The following is a 17428-nucleotide window of genomic DNA, read 5'->3' as shown; positions in this document are numbered from 1 at the left end:
GCGTTCAGCAGCCCATGAGTGGGCCTGGGTTCAGCAACAGCCAGTGGGCCTGGGTTCAGCAACCGCGAGTTAATAAGAAACAAAAGAGACATCACCCATGCCACCGGCTAACATGCCACGGGGCCACCGAGGCCAACCAGCCACCCAAAATGCCCTTACCAGAATATCCCCCCGCTGAAGTAGAATATCATCTCCTATTACTCCACACACGCACAGAAATAACAAAGCTAATGCGCAGCCATTGCGCCGACTCTATATTAATATATTCTTTTGTTCTCAGCTCAACCTTGGCCCTTGTATGTACACTGCGGAGCGATACGGGGGGGTGGGGCACGCGGCCCCGCCGTGCCTGGGCTCGCGTCGCGTTGCATTGCGGCCATCAATCACGAAAAGCCACCAGGCGCACCGCTTATACCGCGCGCCGCGGGATCCGTGGCCTCGCTGGATTCTTTTGATCGCGCGCGGGGTAGGGGGAGGGGGGAGGGGGGAGGGGGGAGGGGGGGCACCAGCAGCTGGTGAAGTATGGTCAAACAAGCCCCGACTTTCTATCAACGCCCCCTCCCCCGTGATCGCTGTGTCTGCAAGCGCAATAGGGTGGAACAGCGTTCTTCACTCATTGTCAGAGGTGGGTGGGTGGGGTGGGGCACTTTCGCCGATAAAATATCGTGAGTGTGAGGGCCGCCACACCATTTGAAACCTTTGGGGTTTTGACAGCAGCACGATGATGATGATGATGATGGGGTGGGGGTGTTTTCACTTTCGTGCATTGTCGGGGACCGCAGATATCAGTGGCCGCACGAAAGGCCACCAAGGGCGGCCCGTGGCCCCTGGTGGCCTTGCCATGAAAGAACTCTGGCGTGGACGGTTCCTCCACGGCTGAGGCCTTCGTCATGCGACAATGCAACTCAACACAATCGTCAAGAAAACATCACGGTGGCCTTAAAAGTATGTAGCAGCCAACGTTTCGGCCACCGTGCCGTCTCTTTGCAGCACGCAAAGATGTGTTTCTATGCTTGTGCATCACCGCCGAGGCAGTGGGCTGTCCAAGGAGCGTCATCTCTGGCTATAACCTTCACCTACCGCCCCATGCCCTACTGCCTCCATTTCCCCGTGACTTGACACGGGGTGGGGGGTGGGGGGTAACAAGGGCGGGTTCTCTTACCCAGGGATTACTTTCCGCCGGGTCTGTCCAGGTTAGCAACCCGGGAAGAAATATGTCCTCACCCGAGAGCATTCGCACTGCGCGGGTTGTGCGTGTGCACGCTTGTTGAACTTCTTTCGCACCGTGCGTGGCCAAGGGCGCCAATCGAAGGTGCGGTGTAATGTTCCGTCGTCAGCATACTCGGAATCTCTGTCACACCTTCTTGATGGAGGAGGGAGAGAAACGCAGACGTGCGCTGATGTGCAGATGCCCCTGCGTGAGTGTGTTCGGGCTGTTACCGCGCGATGCTCGACGATTCGCGACCCACCTGCTGGGAGCTTCGGCAGGGACTGAATTCCGTGGAGCGAAACGTCGGACACGGCGCCGACCAACCAGCAAACCCTGAAACTGTGGTTCCTCTTCTTGCCTGTATCATTTGAGAGTGAGCGATTACGGTGGCAATGCAACAGTTCCCTGCTCCTCGTCATCCCATCGCAACATCTATCATTTGATTAAGTCGCTTAATTGCAATGCGAGATCATTCATTTGACAGAAAATTCCCGTTTGGGATCTGAATGCGCCCTTTAGGCATCTCGGCGCGGTGCCATTTGATCTCTGAGACAATTTGCAATCTCGCGAAATACGGAGCAAGCCACTTGGTGTGTCATCATTGAGAAACACCCACCCCCCGCCTCTCCTTGTCCCCACTTTGCTTTAGAAATTAACCACAAGGGCGTCCGTCACCGTGACAATGGCTCTTGGACTTAACGAGCTTAATAAACGCTGCGATTATGGCTGGCGTGTGGACGGAACCACGTTCATTGCCTCCCCTTTGAGTGGCGCTAACCACACACCTGGGTCTATCCTGGCCTGCACGTGAGCGTTCACACAACAATATCACCACGTACTGAACCAATATCAATCTATTCATGGTTCCAGAGAACACAGGATGAGATGTTACTATCCTTTGTGCAAGCACTTCCAAGAGTTCATGAACAGTGAGCCTGGTGAAATTTGGGGAGCGCATCGTCAGTCGTATTCAACCTCGGGTGAAGCGGTGGTCACATTGGTTAGCACGCAGGAAATAATTCCCAGCTTTGAGAATGAAAATATTACTTTGAAGGCGAGATGTTGCAAACGTGCAGCGCCGCAACAGCAGTAGGTTAGAGGTCAACTTGAAGGGGTCTCAGACGTAGTTCTATGGTGTCACCATCTATAGGCCGCCCTGGAACGCAGGACTCCTGCACGCCTCTACCAGAACTCTACCTGAGCAGTGGGGTGGGGCTACCCGAGTAGTGGGTGGAGCTACCTCAGTAGGGGGTGGAGCTACCATAATAGTGGGTGGAGCTACCCGAGTAGTGGGTGGAGCTACCTCAGGAGGGGGTGGAGCTACCTCAGTAGGGGGTGGAGCTACTTGAACAGGGGGTGGAGCTACCTCAGGAGGGGGTGGAGCTACCTCAGGAGGGGGTGGAGCTACCTCAGGAGGGGGTGGAGCTACCTCAAGAGGGGGTGGAGCTACTTGAACAGGGGGTGGAGCTACCTCAGTAGGGGGTGGAGCTACCTCAGTAGGGGGTGGAGCTACCTCGGTAGTGGATGGAGTTACCGGAATAGTGGGCGGGGCCCTGTGAGCAGTGGGGCGGGTGCGAACGTGATTGCGAGCGAATCAGCTCGGGGGGCAGTGGGTTTAGAGGCGTGGTTTGAGTGCGTGTGGTTGTCCGATGTAGGCGGGGCTACAACGGAAGGAGGGGCTCTCGACTCTACTACTACTTTCTTTCCAGCTCAGACCCCGCTTGCTTGCCCATCGCCACATATATAGCCTCTTGTTGTAACAGCTCTCTCGCTGGTTCAGCAGTTACACTGCTGGATTATTTTTTCCGGCCGAGGACGACCGCTTGTGTGGCGATCGAAACGTTGTGATATTTTCTTTTTTCTTTTTTTCTTTTTCTACCTACGTGACTTTACCGAAAGAAGCAAAGAGTATGGGTTCCTGCAGTCAGGAAATCTTCAAATCAAGATAGAGGTTATTATTCTTAACGACTAGCCTTTTTAACACGTAGGCTTTCGCGACCAATATTATTCATAATCAACGTTTTTGGGTTAGATCGCGACACATTTATAAATAACGCGACTAGCCTTTTGCCCGTCCAAGGACAGGTGCATTTCAGTAAATCTGAAACTTGCAAGCGACAAGCAGAACGCGACGTGATATACTCATTGCATCAATGCGTGTGCAATTTGTAAGGCCGCGGTGACACAGACCTATTTAATTTTAAGGTTATAATCCCGTGTTCATCAGGACGTCCTTTTTACTTCGATGTCTCAAGAGCATTACGGAGATCACGTGACGTGAGGGTTCTGCCTATGTAGTGAGGGTTGTGAGTTGACGCTGAGGAGGGGGGAGGAGGTGCCTCGCCCCCTCCATGTGGAGTGACGTCACCCGCTAATTATTATTAATGAGGGGGGCTGATCGACGTGGAGTGACGTCACGCGCGGGACACACAGACATTCTTGGCTCATTATCGTAGTAAATTATTATTAATAAATTATTGGCGAAACGTCACAGTATTGGAATTGTAAATGTTGTAGAGGCTTTCACTCTCCAACATGCCGGTGTGCTGCACTAGTAAAGAATTAGCACGTTTTGTCTCCGTGACAAACCTTACTAAATGGCTGTGTCGGGTGGTGGCGGGTTTAACGGCACATGTATTTATTTATTTACGCGATCGAACCCAGAAACCTCTGTTGTGGATAATATTGGTGGCGAAAGCCCACGTGTTTAACTTACGACCACGTGTTCCATTTGAGCCTCCCAGAAATACGATGGCTTTAATTTGTATCGTACATAAATCATGACAACGAGAAACGCATGAAAGTCACGTACAATATATTTATTACACAGGCTTAGTTCTTGAAACGAGCAGTTATAAAATTGACCAATCTCATCTGTATAACATAATCGTACGCTGGTACCTACAGTGTAAAATTGTACATAACATTGTATTTCAACATAAACCAGAAACGCCATCAATTGGTTGTTATGAATGGAAGAATTCTGTTTCTGGATTTACCAGATTCTCTCGACTTCGCGTTGATGTCATCTGTATGTCCAACACCTTACACAGAGCGCTTACATCCTCACACGCGACCACATGAAAACCGGCAGCTCTTCTCTAGTAACTACAGAACCTCGGGATATTCACAGAATATTGACGCTTCGTTAACAATAATAACAATGAAAGAAAACGACTCTAAAATTATTTTCAGGACATCGTTAGCGCTCGAAAGCGGGCACGCCCGCGAAAGTAACTTCACAATGTTTCCTCTGCGTTTGTGTTTGTTAATCTCGTTCACAAAGTCATCAAGCTCGCGTGGAGCCAGCCACTAGATAAGAGCCGCATGCGTCCTTCTGGGTTGCGTTTTTTCACGAAAGCAAAGGTGCAAACGGAGGACCAACTCGATCCAAGCCATTGTTAACTTACTCAAGGGCCCTGTTGTAATGATTTACATATGTATGTGTAGGCGATATAGTTGTTGAAGAAGCCACACTATGCCATGGCTATGTTGTACGGCTCTTATCGTCGCCTAGGCATAGTTTTCGTTTCACTCGTGTATGAATGCACGTCGTATTTTGGGTTGTTTGTGGTTGTTGTTGTAGATGTTATCGTAATATCCGAGGGGGTATACGGAAGATTCCATTAATCCACTCCCTTCATGAATTCCATGAATTCTGCAAAACAACGCAAGAGCGAGACATTGAAACAGCGGCGGTGACGCGCATGTAAGGAACAACGCGATCGTTCTCAGATACCGTGTGCTGTGCAGCTGCTCGACCTCGGCATAGGGATGTCGCTACATGTCTGGGGCCGCCAGTATATTATATTAAATGTCCTTGACCATCATTACCGTCATCAATACCCTCATCAATATAATCGAGGCTCTGAATTAACGGCCATTGAGTGACGCTAGAACACCACCATCACGACCACCACCATCACCGTGACTCAGATTGCACAGCTCACTATTGCCACTACCACCAGCACTTGACCTCTACTTCGTTATTTCACGAATGCAAAGTCCCTAGGCCAAGAGGATCCTGCTGTGTTGAGCTCTGCAAAAGGGCCATTCACGAAACGTTAGCCTCCTTATATTCAGCGTATTCAGTATTGTGTCCGCTACGAAGCGGGTGTTAATAGTGATGCTGGTAAGTGTTTGAGCGTAACGTTAATAGTGTAACGTCATTGTCAAGGCGGTCCCCTTGAGTGTTCGGTACGAACGCGGTGGCCAGTGACTCGCGACTCCTGCTCGAGGTCGCATAAGTTCCCGTAACACCGAAGACTTGCAGCGTTGGGCCACCGTTAGCATGAGGATGAAACTACCACCGTCATCGTGACTCAGATTGAAACTGTTGGCCCCACGTCACCCCAACCTTGGCCCAACGTTGCACAATAGCTGGGCTATTGATGTATAATCTATATACATTGAAAGTGTCATTTCATATTTGCTATGGGCGCGCGCGTCAGTTAGCACACTGAACACCCTTGCGCACGAGACGTCCATCTCGCGGGTGAACTGCACCCCCGATTGGCGCGGTTGGCTACGTACGGTGCGAACGAGGTCCAGCACGTGCGTACGTGCCCAGTACTGAGCAGAGAGCGTGTTGGTGTCTCAAATGCTCACCGTCGTAATCGATAAATCCGTCGCCGTTTTTGTCTCCGTCCGCAAAGAGCTCCTCGATATCGTCGTCTGTGATGTCCTCCCCCGTGGCGTGCAGCATCACCTTGAGCTCCTCCAGATCGATGTAGCCGTCACCGTTTCTGTACACATCATCAGCAGCAGCATTATCATCAGCATCATCAGCAGCCACATCATCACCAGCAGCATTATTATCAGCAGCAGCGTTATCAGCAGCATCATTATCAGCAGCCTCATCATCATCAGCAGCATCATCATCAGCAGCCTAATCATCAGCAGCAGAATCATTATCAGCAGCAGCGTTATCAGCAGCAGCATCATTATCAGCAGCAGCGTTATCAGCAGCAACGTCATCATTAATAGCATCAGCATAATCATAAGCAGCAGAAATAAATTTGCCGCTACCATCAGCAGCAGCAGAACCACTTTCACAGTCGTCATCATCATCAGCAGCAGCAGTAGCAGAGGCATCGTAATCAGCATAGTTAGCAATTATTTCACCACCGCCATCGTCGTCATCTTCAACATCATAATGATCATGCATGTCAGCATCAGCGCCAATGTCACAAACGTATGTGATGATGTGATGATGATAATAATAATTTAAACTTTGAAACGCGCGGCTGCCGCACGGTGTCCGCTCATCGCTCTCGAAGAGAGAGAGAACGACTCGGAGAACGACTCGGAGAACGACTCGGAGAACGACTCAGAGGCGCGAGCACCAGGAGCCACGGACGAGCCGGAGAGGCGGCAGCCAGGCAGTGAGCCGCTTCCGACCCCCCCACCACCCCCGCAAGCTCTGCAGTCCTCTATATATGAAGGTGTTGTCAAATTCACGAGTGTTTTACATGTGGGAGGAAACCGGAGTGCACGGAGAAAACTCAGGCGTGCGTGCGAGGGGGCAACGCTGTATGACTCGTGTCTCTCAACACTGAGACCGCATACGAGGCGAGGTAGTTAACATCTCGCCGCTGCTGCGAGTGTGGGGGGGGGGGGCGGGGGACACGCTTCTTTATTTCGTACGGCACAAGCGATTAGCGGCATCCTCTGTGGAAGTGGAGGTTGTCTGAGCCAGAGGAGGCTACGGGAGTGACGTCGTGAACGCCGCGCCCGCTTGACGAGGCCCTCACTTGTCAAACATGCGGTAGAGTTCGCTCAGCTCCTCTTCTGACTTCCCCTTGCTCTCCTCTTTCATGCTGCGCACCATCATGATGAGGAACTCCTCGAAGTCCACGGTGCCGCTGCCTGCAAGCGGCGCCGTCCCGCGCGGACAACACACCGAACGGGCAGAGTTAAACTTCGCGGCGTCGAGGTCCCACCGCCCCTATCCGCCCGGAGAAGACGCTCACTTCGTCCTTCCATCGTAAAGATGCAAACCATCGTCGTGTCGCTGTGTATGAATGCACTTTGCACGGAGATATGGTCATTGGGAATTCTAGACTGTGGGAACAGCAGCAGAGGAGGGACCTTTTCAAGGCACTGACCCCACACACCAATCCACACGTTTCCATATTGGTGCATAACTATGCTGAATGATTGTGGACTATATATGTGTTTAACGGTGAGAGTGTGAAAAAATGTCGTTTTGATACTGACAATAAAAAGGCAAAGTCCATCCATGTAGCCAAACAGCTGTGGAGGGCAAGTGCTCCAATTAAGGAAGGCACAACACATCATGATGGCGGGTGGTGGGATGGGCAGACCAACACCAACCACCCCCGACCGTATTTGTCTCCCCAGTGCCAGGTAGGGTTTTCACCTGCAATAAACAAAGATCCCCCGTGTAGCCTGGAAAGACTGTTGGGGCAAGTGCTGTTATCGACCAACTATGAAGGCCAGCACGGCACACGAGGCGGCGAGTGGCCAGCACGACGCCCGGCCGCCTTTGTCTCCCAAGTGGCAATGTTTACATCCCGCACAAGGTACTTATTTTAAGCTGAGTCGACCTACGGGAGGCCCAGGACGGGTTCAGATAATCGAGGGACTATCGCTTCCCATTCAACAGATATTCATCCTCAAAGGTCAAACCGCACACGTGTATCAGGTCACGTGTGGTAGGCATAGGCCAGTGCCAACGTATTGTAGTGACTCATCATCATCATCATCATCACCGCGAATGTAATAACGAAAGGTCAGATATTAATAGCATTAACCCATTGTTGGCCGTGTGTCCGTGACTCCGTCTAGCGATCTAAAATCTGCTCCGCATGTCTGTCTGGCTCTCTGTGTCTCTGTGTCTGACCGTCTCCTTGGCACGGGTGTGAACTCCCGCATCCTCCATCCCCTGACATCGTCACCCCGTGGTTGTTCCCCAGCGCAGTTGCACGGCCTGCACCATCGCCACCCACGCCGCTGTCTGCCTCTCTCCGTCTCGCTCAGCCTACGCCTCTCTCCTCTCGTGCCGACGACTCTCTTTGTCACTTTCCTCGTGTTTCTCCATCACTGTGTCACTCCTGCGTCTGTCTCCGTGCCTCTCTGACCATTCTCCTCCCTTGACACCACCACCATCATCATCACCACCATCATCATCACCACCATCATCACCACCATCACCCCCATCATCATCACCACCATCATCATCACCACCACCACCATCATCACCACCATCACCACCATCATCATCACCACTATCATCACCATCATCACCACAATCACCATCACCACACTATGATCATCACCACCACACATCATCACCACCACATATCATCACCACATCACCATCATAACCACATCACCATCAACACAAATCATCATCACCACAGATCATCACCACACATTATCACCACACCGTCATCACCACACATCATCATCACCACACACCATCATCATCACCACCACACATCATCATCGCGCGCTCGTTGAGCCCTGTCCGCTCTCACCATCTTCGTCCACCTCGTCAATCATCTCCTGGAGCTCGTCTGGCGAGGGGTTCTGCCCCAACATTCGCAGCACCTTCCCCAGCTCCTTGGTGCTGATGCAGCCATCCTCGGCGTCTTGCACGAAGATGTCAAAGGCGGCCCGGAATTCTGCACCACACATCATCACCACCATTATCATCGTCAGCATGAGTCATGGTCAATCCACTGCTGGATCAAGAAGGCCTCCCCAAGATGTCGCTAAACCCCCGTGGCCCTGTGATGTGAAACTTCGCCCAGCGCCTGCAGCAGCCGAGCCGATGTCATCATTTCATCGCTACAGACATCGTCAGCAACATCGGCTTCTTCATCGTTATCATCATCATCATCATCAGCAGCAGCAGCGGAAATTTTGTGTCTATCGAGCGCTAATAATCCAGGGTGCGCGGCGGTCCGCGCGCTGCCCTGTGAACTTGGCGAAACCGAGTTCGATTCTCAGCCATGGCTAGTGGCGAGTGTTGTATCAGCCGCTGCTGATGCCCCAACGTCACCAACCCGCACCGAGCAGCGTGCTATGGAATGGGTGAAGCATCCCCTGTGAACTGCACGACGTGGTGAGGCTCTGACATCCAGCAGTCGATCCGCTGCTGGATGAACGAACAAAAGCGACGCAGACCGTTCCAGAAAATAAATCCCCACTAAAGAATCTGGTTTCTAATCAAATAATAATAATAATCCTGTTGAGTCAGGCATAACAATGAATCAGTGACAATTCATCACATAGCTGGCGTGGATGCGTGTCTGGTATTGTGTCGAGGGGGTGGGTAGTGGGTAGTGGGTGGTGGTGGTGGCGGCTGTATGAATGGACACGAATCTGGCTCGTGTCCCGCTTGGGGTGAAGTGGCCGCCCAGGGACAAAGCTGGCGTCGGATTCTGCTATTCGTGACGCGTCGCTCTCTCGCTCTCTCTCTCTCTCTCTCATGGGCGTACAAGGACAGAGAGCTCGAGGGTCTGGCCGTTTTGGGACAGGGAGGGGGGGGAACTACGGTCCCTGATGTACCCTGAGTGCCCCACGCTCATGTGCGTCTGTGTCAGTGTGTGCGCGTGCGTAAGTGAATGTGTACGCTCACGGCCACTATCAGCTCGAGCCGGTGGCATGCGGAGTGTGTGCTGATTTTAGCCCGAACAAAAACAAACGCAGATATGCGATTCGAGTTCGATAGACACGTGGTGAGGTATGGTCAGACATGCAGCAATGGATTGACAGCAGCGCTGACGTTTAATCTAAGGGTTGTCACTCACTGCATTAAACATCAAAGTCCAGCTCTGAGAATTAAATCAAAAATAACCTTTGGCTGATTCCCCGGGCGACAAGCACTCTTTGCAGGGCACGTGCAAGGGGCGCTCCTGACACGTGGTGGGTGACGTCACAATGCTTCCTACGACGAGTCCCACATGTGCAATGTCAAACATAATTGCGCGAGAGAGAGAGAGAGAGAGATACTTTACCTTTTTTTTGCTCTTCCGTCAGCTGCTCTACCTGTCGGACACACACACACACCCAGCCGCACACAGTCAAAGGTCAAATCGACATCCACACAACATTAAGCAGAATATATACGCAGGATGGACGGTAAGTCCATATACCCCGTTACTTATGTGGGCATGGTGACATCAGTTAAAATGGGGTATAGGTATTCTCGCCCAGCTTATCTAATACTATGCAAAGGCATACACATTGTATGTATGTTGTTTCTACATGTGTCTGTATCTCTAGACGCTGTACAACGCATGTGGCGGCTTGCGTGTACTGTATTGGAAGCAGGGAAAAGTGAGTAATTTGTTATTTATAACGGACAGCAAAAGCATGGCAAAGTAGCAATTGAAAGGAGGACTTTGAACATCATGGGGAGGGGACACATTTAGAAACTAAAGTACACATTCCGAAACGAGACTTAATTGACGGAGCAAAAGAAAGCGGACTGTCGGCTGGCCAGAATCATGGAACAAGGACTCTGGGATGACCGACGGGCGAGGTCAGCAAAGGGATCGTGAATGTATGTTGAGCTTCTTTGACAACATGACGCAGCCGACCGTGCTAATCGGAGGTGCCAACAAGAGCGAATGTGGAGAGAGGTGGACACAAGAAGCGGTGCTGGGATGCAATCCGAAGTCTCTTTTTTTTTGGAGCGAACTGGATGAAGGTGGCAAGAGATTGTGGATTCGTGGCAGACACCGGGGGAGGGGGAGTAAGTGTGTGGGGGGGTGCGATTATGAAGACCAAGGAGTCACCAAGAGAGAGGTGAATGAAGCTCCAGGGTGGGGAGGGAGACTGAGAACAATTGGGGTGGTAATCTTACGGAGGAGGAGGAGGAGGAGGAGGAGAAGAGGGGGTATTGGCGTGGACTTTAATTCGGGGCGAATGTGCTACCAGCAGCTGACGTTAGCGCGCTTCGAGAGAGCAGGTTGACTTGACATCACCGGCTACCGTGGGAGGCAGGAGGGTGCAGTGGAGGTCGCTGTTCGCCGGAACGGTGCGAATTTGTTCACGCGGATAATGTGTGTCTGTTGATGCATCGCATGTTCTCCACGGGAACCCACTCAACTCAAGCCCACGGTCTTTATATGTATACCGAGCGCATGCTTTGGTAGCCTGATTGTTCATTAAAGAAAAAGAACGCGAGGCGTTAGATATCCTCGGATGAAATCGTTTATACCGAGAATTACGATGCAGCGCCGGACGATTTTTGAATGGGATATTAATTTACCCAGCGCTCGCAGACTCGGCAATTGATCAACCGCTCATCTTCATGAAATATAATTCGGCTTGACAAATAGCGTTGCCGTGACCCAGCCGCTACGACGCCATGACCCAGCCTCTACGTTGTTGTCGGTTGATTTCCTCGCATCAACCAGCGCTTTTATTGTTTTATCTCCCACACACAAAACATCATTGTTTAAGCGCCTAATCTGTGCCTGTGCACAACTGTCAACTCAGCAGCAGCAGCAGCATCAAGATGGCTTATCACCTGGGTGGCACACCGCGCCACTTGCCCGCTTATCCTGAATCTGATTCCTGCCCACGGATATCGTAGGCGGTGATTGACGTCTGAACCAGGGCTGGGGTACTCCCCTTCAATTGCACCGACCAACGGGGTGAAGTATGGTCAAACAAGGCGCATGGATGACACAATATGGGGAAGACTTCAATCATCAGCGGATTGATAAGGGACTGTGCGTTATATTTAATGCCCCCGTGCTTTCAGGACTATGTTGGCACGGAGGCAAATTATGCTGCAATGCAAACGCTAAATATCTTAGCAACATATTGATTCCAGCTGGTGGCTCTTTATCCATGATTTATATTTGTCGTCTGTTTGTCAATCCACTGCTGGATGGAAGCCCCGCGCCCCCCTCCCCCCACACCGTGTAGGTCACGGGCATTGTTTGACCATACTTCACCACGCTGGTCTGGTTCGTCAAGTTGGCGTCTAGGACCAGTTCATGCATCACTCGCCACTGATGTGAACCGTGGCCAGAAATCGAACTCTGGCCACCGGGTTCACGGTCCGTGAATTACTCCTTGAACCTTGATCAACGTAAACACGTGGGAGAATGGTACAATATGTCCTCAAACTTTTTCGCAAGACTGTGGGTTGTGAATTGCACGGACAAGGAAAGGGGGTGATTGGCAATGTTAAAACATTACAGTGATAACAACAACAACAACAAACACGACGAGGCATTTGGTCAATGGAATGCTCGTGCAAACATTTAAACAAACAACAACAACGACGACGGCATTTGCTTATTTATTTATTTTCCAGGAAAATCTTCAGTGACGCTCGACGCTTTTTCGGGAGGGTTTCTGCGTCGAAGTGAGTGGCCAAGTGACACCGCTACACTCGGGCGCGTGAGCGCGCACACAGCAGCTGGGCCGGGCTGTACGAGGTCATTGTTCACTCGTGGGAGCAAAGCTTAGAGAGGGGGGGGGGTTATTTTCCTGCTCCCGTGCGAGTGTGGCGCGTTGCCTCCCTGTGCGATGTCCCTGTGGCTGCCGCCACTGCCGCCAGCCTTGGGCTGTGGCCGTCTGCCTAACAGAGCTGCTCATCTCAATGGATGCGGGGGAGATGAACGAGTCTGATTCAGAATATAATAACCGATTCAGACAATATATAAATGTGCCGTTAAGCCCGCCACCACCGACACAGTCAATTAGTAAGGTTTGTCACGTAAACAGAACGTGCCAATTCGTTACTCGTACAGCATGTGTTGGAGAGTAAAGCCACAACGTTTACACTATGAGTACGACGTTTCGAGAGTAATTATAACTAGCTTCATCAGGCGACAGCCAAACTTGTATTATGGATGATATTGGTGGCGAAAGCCTACGTGTTAAACTGATTGTCCTGCTATATTCACCTGCAGGGCTGCCTTGTAGCTGTCTTGTCATGTCTAACACGTGCAACTCTGACGTCACAAGCGCTACGTCATTCTCTTCAACGGTGCACCACGTTCGATGACAGCCATCGCTGCAACCCGTTCACTTGCCACGAGTCGCATCTTCTAAACAAGCCCTTTCGCCGCAATGGGCTCATGTCTGGCTAAAGTACAAATAATAATAAAATAATAAGAACGTGCTTTTGTTATTTAAGTATTATCACTTCATGCAAGCCTCGCCGAGTCGACACGAGGGTGCCTGCCACATCGGGGCGTGTGGCCAATCCGAATTGAGAGTTTTGCACGCGGGAGGAAGCCAGAGACAACCCACGACAGGTACTAGGTGATATCACTCAAAGCTCCGCACAGATGAATTCAAGAATACGCCTGCTGAACTGCCACGCCCTGACTACCTAGCAAGTGGTGGCGAGATGTTAGCTCCATCGCCTGGTAGGCAGGAAGTCGTCGGTTCGATCCCGGACCCTGACGATGCCTGCTGTATATCTGGAATTCGCGTGTTCTCTCTCTCCCCGGGGTCGTGTGGATTTTTTTAGGGTTCCTCACGTTTTTCCCTCCGCGTTAAGCATCGTCCATTTAGATGATTTGGCCACTACTATACATTTTCACGTGTGGTGATGATGATGATGATGATATAAGCCATGCTAAGTCGCCTCTAAAAATAGCTAATAGCTCAGTGGGCTTTACCTGCGAAATTAAATAGTTTCGTTAATTATATACACTCAATACCATTTATTACTCTGGGAAAGCCGCACTGAGTCTCAATAATTTATCAGCGGGGTCCTACATTTGTATGTTCAGCCAATTTTCATTTACGTATGAGTCTCTTGGTTGTATACAATAGTATATATGATACCACCTGTCCTAAGCATGTGCGTTATAGTGCGCCTGCATTAAACGTATGCTGACTCCATTGTGCAGCGGTATTTAGGGAGCCCCTTTGCATGGGTATTCTACGGCTCAATTCTCTCGAGAATTCTGTAGATTTCCCAGTCAGCGTGGCCGCTCAGCTGGGTCGTAGCTGCAGCGAAGTGAACTTTACACGCTGGTGCCACAGTCGAATACTGCCAGCTTGCAACACTTCACAAAATGCAACGCTACCAGTGTGGCGTTGCCACCTGTCCTGGTTTTCCCATAATTGTCCTCTTGTGGAGGAAGCTGTCTCGGGAAATCTGTAATTCGTCCCAGGACATTAAAAGTCCCGGTTTTTTTTTTGTCAGATGTGTATTAACACACCATTGAAGACACCGCGTGGACACCTGGCTCTACCCCTTCATGGAACATGAGATATTCTTCTATTACATGATACATCCTGGCTTTATTGTACCTGAGAGATGACTGCCCAGAGCCTGGAGCACCTTGTGCAACGGCGTTGCTCTTAAATCGTATTAACCCGTAGTCGAGCATCATCAATGAGAGACGTTGTTCTGAAATGCCCCCATCGCATCACATGCTCACCTATGATACCTGTGTTTGTGTGCGTGCGTGTGTGCGTGTGGGTCACTCACGGCCGCTCTATCCACGTCTTCCGCCATGGCTGCCCGGTCCGATTTGTTTCGTGGGCAGTACGGGAGCGGCGCGGGAGGTGCCCTGGCTTATATAGCGTCCTTCCCGCCCCTGCCCTTCGCTACCCTGCACTGCCCTCCCCTGCCCTGTCCCATCGCGCCCGTCCAATTACCCCACCCACCAACCAAACCCTTCCTCCCTCTCGGTGCCACAGACACCCCCTCCCCACCTCGCCCCCACCCTCCAAACGCTTCCCGGTAGAAATCAACCACGACAGAGACTGATATGGGCATAGGCTGGTGCACAGGAACGCGCGACACGCACGCGCCCGGCGTCGCCAGCCAACGCCACTGGGGTCTGTGCAGAGGAAGGGACCCGCGCGGTGTAGGGGTGGGGGTCTCGGCCACCCTAACGAATTTTGGGGGTCCCTGAAGGGACAGCATTGATAGGTATGAGCACCCCCACCCCCCCGTCTAAGCCATCCGGCCCAACACGCATTCGCACACGTATGTGCATGTGCTGTTATGTGTATGCGTGTCGTGACGACAGGTGGGGAGCGTGACGTTGATGATGGAGGTGCCGTTCGAGTTGCTACTGCTTTTGTGGGTTTCCTGTTTCTATTGCTGGTGGTGATGGTGGTGATGGTGGTGATGGTGCTGGTGGTGGTGATGGTGGTGATGGTGGTGATGGTGGTGCTGGTGATGGTGGTGATGGTGGTGCTGGTGGTGATGGTGGTGGTGATGGTGATGGTGGTGATGGTGGTGATGGTGGTGATGGTGATATTCGTGCTTCTACTGCTGATGGTGCATGGCCGTGGCAGGATGCGAGCGAACCCTACAAATGTAATCGGTCGAAATCAAATTCTCTTTTACCTCCACCGATTTGCAAAGCCACGGCTGACATCAGTGGCGAGTGGTGTCTGAACCGATGATGGGTACCCGAACAAAGCAGCGTGGTGCAGTATGGTCAAGCAGCGCCATGACTGATTCGGCATGGGAATGCCTTCATTCGGCAGTAGATTGACTCGTTATTATTATCGACATGTATCGAGACATCATAACATGTGTATTTGCTGGCACGTGATGCGTGTGGTGTGTGAATGTGTTGCGATGCAGCAACAACAACAACAACCCGTCTGGCTCCTGCGAGTCCACGGGTCGGGAACCTGCAGACCCGTGGACTCTCTAAGGGCCTCTTCGTCGCGTTCTTCACTTTGCATTGCGGCTCTTGAAATATTGAGTTGGTTTTTTTTGACCGAATGAGAACAAAAAAATATTTTCTTGTTATTTTAGGTGCCGACCCCTGAACTTAGATGGATCGTTGCATCTCAAGAACGTGAGAGATGGTAGCGAGCTCTGGGGGCTGGGAGGGAGGGTATGTCCATCCCACAGTGGATAGATCATGGCTAACGATGATTGATGGTGACAGCTATTGCACTGATACGCGTGGATATTAATGGGACTGTGACCATTCTTCGTCCAAAAGCGGCAGGCAATGCGGATCCCGACTGCTTTTGTTGAGATCCCGAATAGAAATGTCAGTCATTGGAAATAGATGTAGTTATTTATTTAATATCGGGTCTCCGTTGAAAAAAATACGGCTGGACCCTACGATCGCCTCTCACTTCTCCACTGCAGCAACGAAGACCCTCCGGTCAGAGCCCCCCACCCCCTCCCCATACAGCAGCGGCACACCCAGTGCCGGATTATCCGAGTAGCACAAGTAGCTACAAATGTAGCTACTACTACTACATGTGTAGTAGCTACTACTACATGTGTAGTAGCTACTACTACATATGTAGTAGCTACGGACCCCGCCCTTTCAAGGGCCCCTCGCTAAATGCGTTCAAGCTATCAATTCAGGTTCAGTGATTCTGCACTTGCTCTATTACTATAGTACTACACCGCCTTCAACTTTTACGAACGACTGGGTGTTTAAGGTTAGCGATTTGTCGTATTATCTGGCTGTATAGCAAATACATAAAAACAAATACTTTACTGTGCAAGTTTTTAAAAATTATGCGTTTTAATATTAATGTTTTTTTTTATTATTTGGGACCCCTTTATAACATCATGCTACAGGCCCCGCACTAGCTTAATCCGGCACTGGGCACCCCTGTCCCTTACTTAGCGACGAACAGTACTTTCAAATATCGTGTTGGTGGGTTAATCACACATTAGCACAAAGATTCCCACGTAGAGCCTAAACAGACTTTTGAAGGTCGGCACGGCACACGAAGGGAGTGTGGCCAGCACCACGCCCGGCCGCCTTTGTCTCCCTGGTGACGATGTTTACACACCGCACCAGGTACCGGTCCAGATAATCGTCACTGGTTCTGACCGGTGAGCTGGAATCGAACCCGGATCGCCCGGGTTAGCCGAGTCCGTAGTGCAGCGCGCTCACCACTGCACTACCGCTCCTTCCACATAAGCACACACGCACCTTATACGCACTTCTGTCAATACAAGAGGCCCTTTGCAGTGACGGGAGTGACTAAGCTCTAAACACCATACAATTAGAAACACGGCGTTGTTCTCAAGTAGAAAATGTCCCCCTCCCCTTCTAGTACCCGATTAGTGCGGCTAATATGCTTGCAGCGACGGATGATTATTGTTTGCGGGGCATTTAACAGTGGCAGTCCTCATTTGGCCGCGGTCCGCATGGAGGTAATTTACGGGATGTAGCTCCCCCAGCCCTGCTCCATGTCCATTTCCCACCTCTGACTGTCCGCAGCTGTATTCTTGGTTCTTTCGGTAAAGTCACGTAGAAGGGAAAT

General features: G+C 51.1%; 1 protein-coding gene across 1 annotated transcript; it reads right to left on the bottom strand.

Moving 5' to 3' along the window:
- Positions 1-4014: 4014 nt before the first annotated feature.
- On the bottom strand, positions 4015-14801 carry LOC133349381 (troponin C, slow skeletal and cardiac muscles-like). Its single transcript, XM_061562759.1, has 6 exons — positions 14655-14801; positions 10198-10228; positions 8713-8859; positions 6964-7078; positions 5819-5955; positions 4015-4868 (listed from the first exon to the last, which is right to left on the bottom strand). The coding sequence occupies exons 1-6, from the start codon at positions 14679-14681 to the stop codon at positions 4837-4839; spliced, it is 489 nt and encodes a 162-aa protein (XP_061418743.1). The 5' UTR covers positions 14682-14801; the 3' UTR covers positions 4015-4836.
- Positions 14802-17428: the final 2627 nt, after the last annotated feature.

The sequence above is a fragment of the Lethenteron reissneri genome, chromosome 30, assembly GCF_015708825.2.
Source record: "Lethenteron reissneri isolate LAM-NWPU_2019-01 chromosome 30, ASM1570882v1, whole genome shotgun sequence".
NCBI lineage: Eukaryota > Metazoa > Chordata > Hyperoartia > Petromyzontiformes > Petromyzontidae > Lethenteron > Lethenteron reissneri.
The sequence above is the reverse complement of the archived record's forward strand: the minus strand, read 5'-3'. Positions and strand labels throughout refer to the sequence as shown.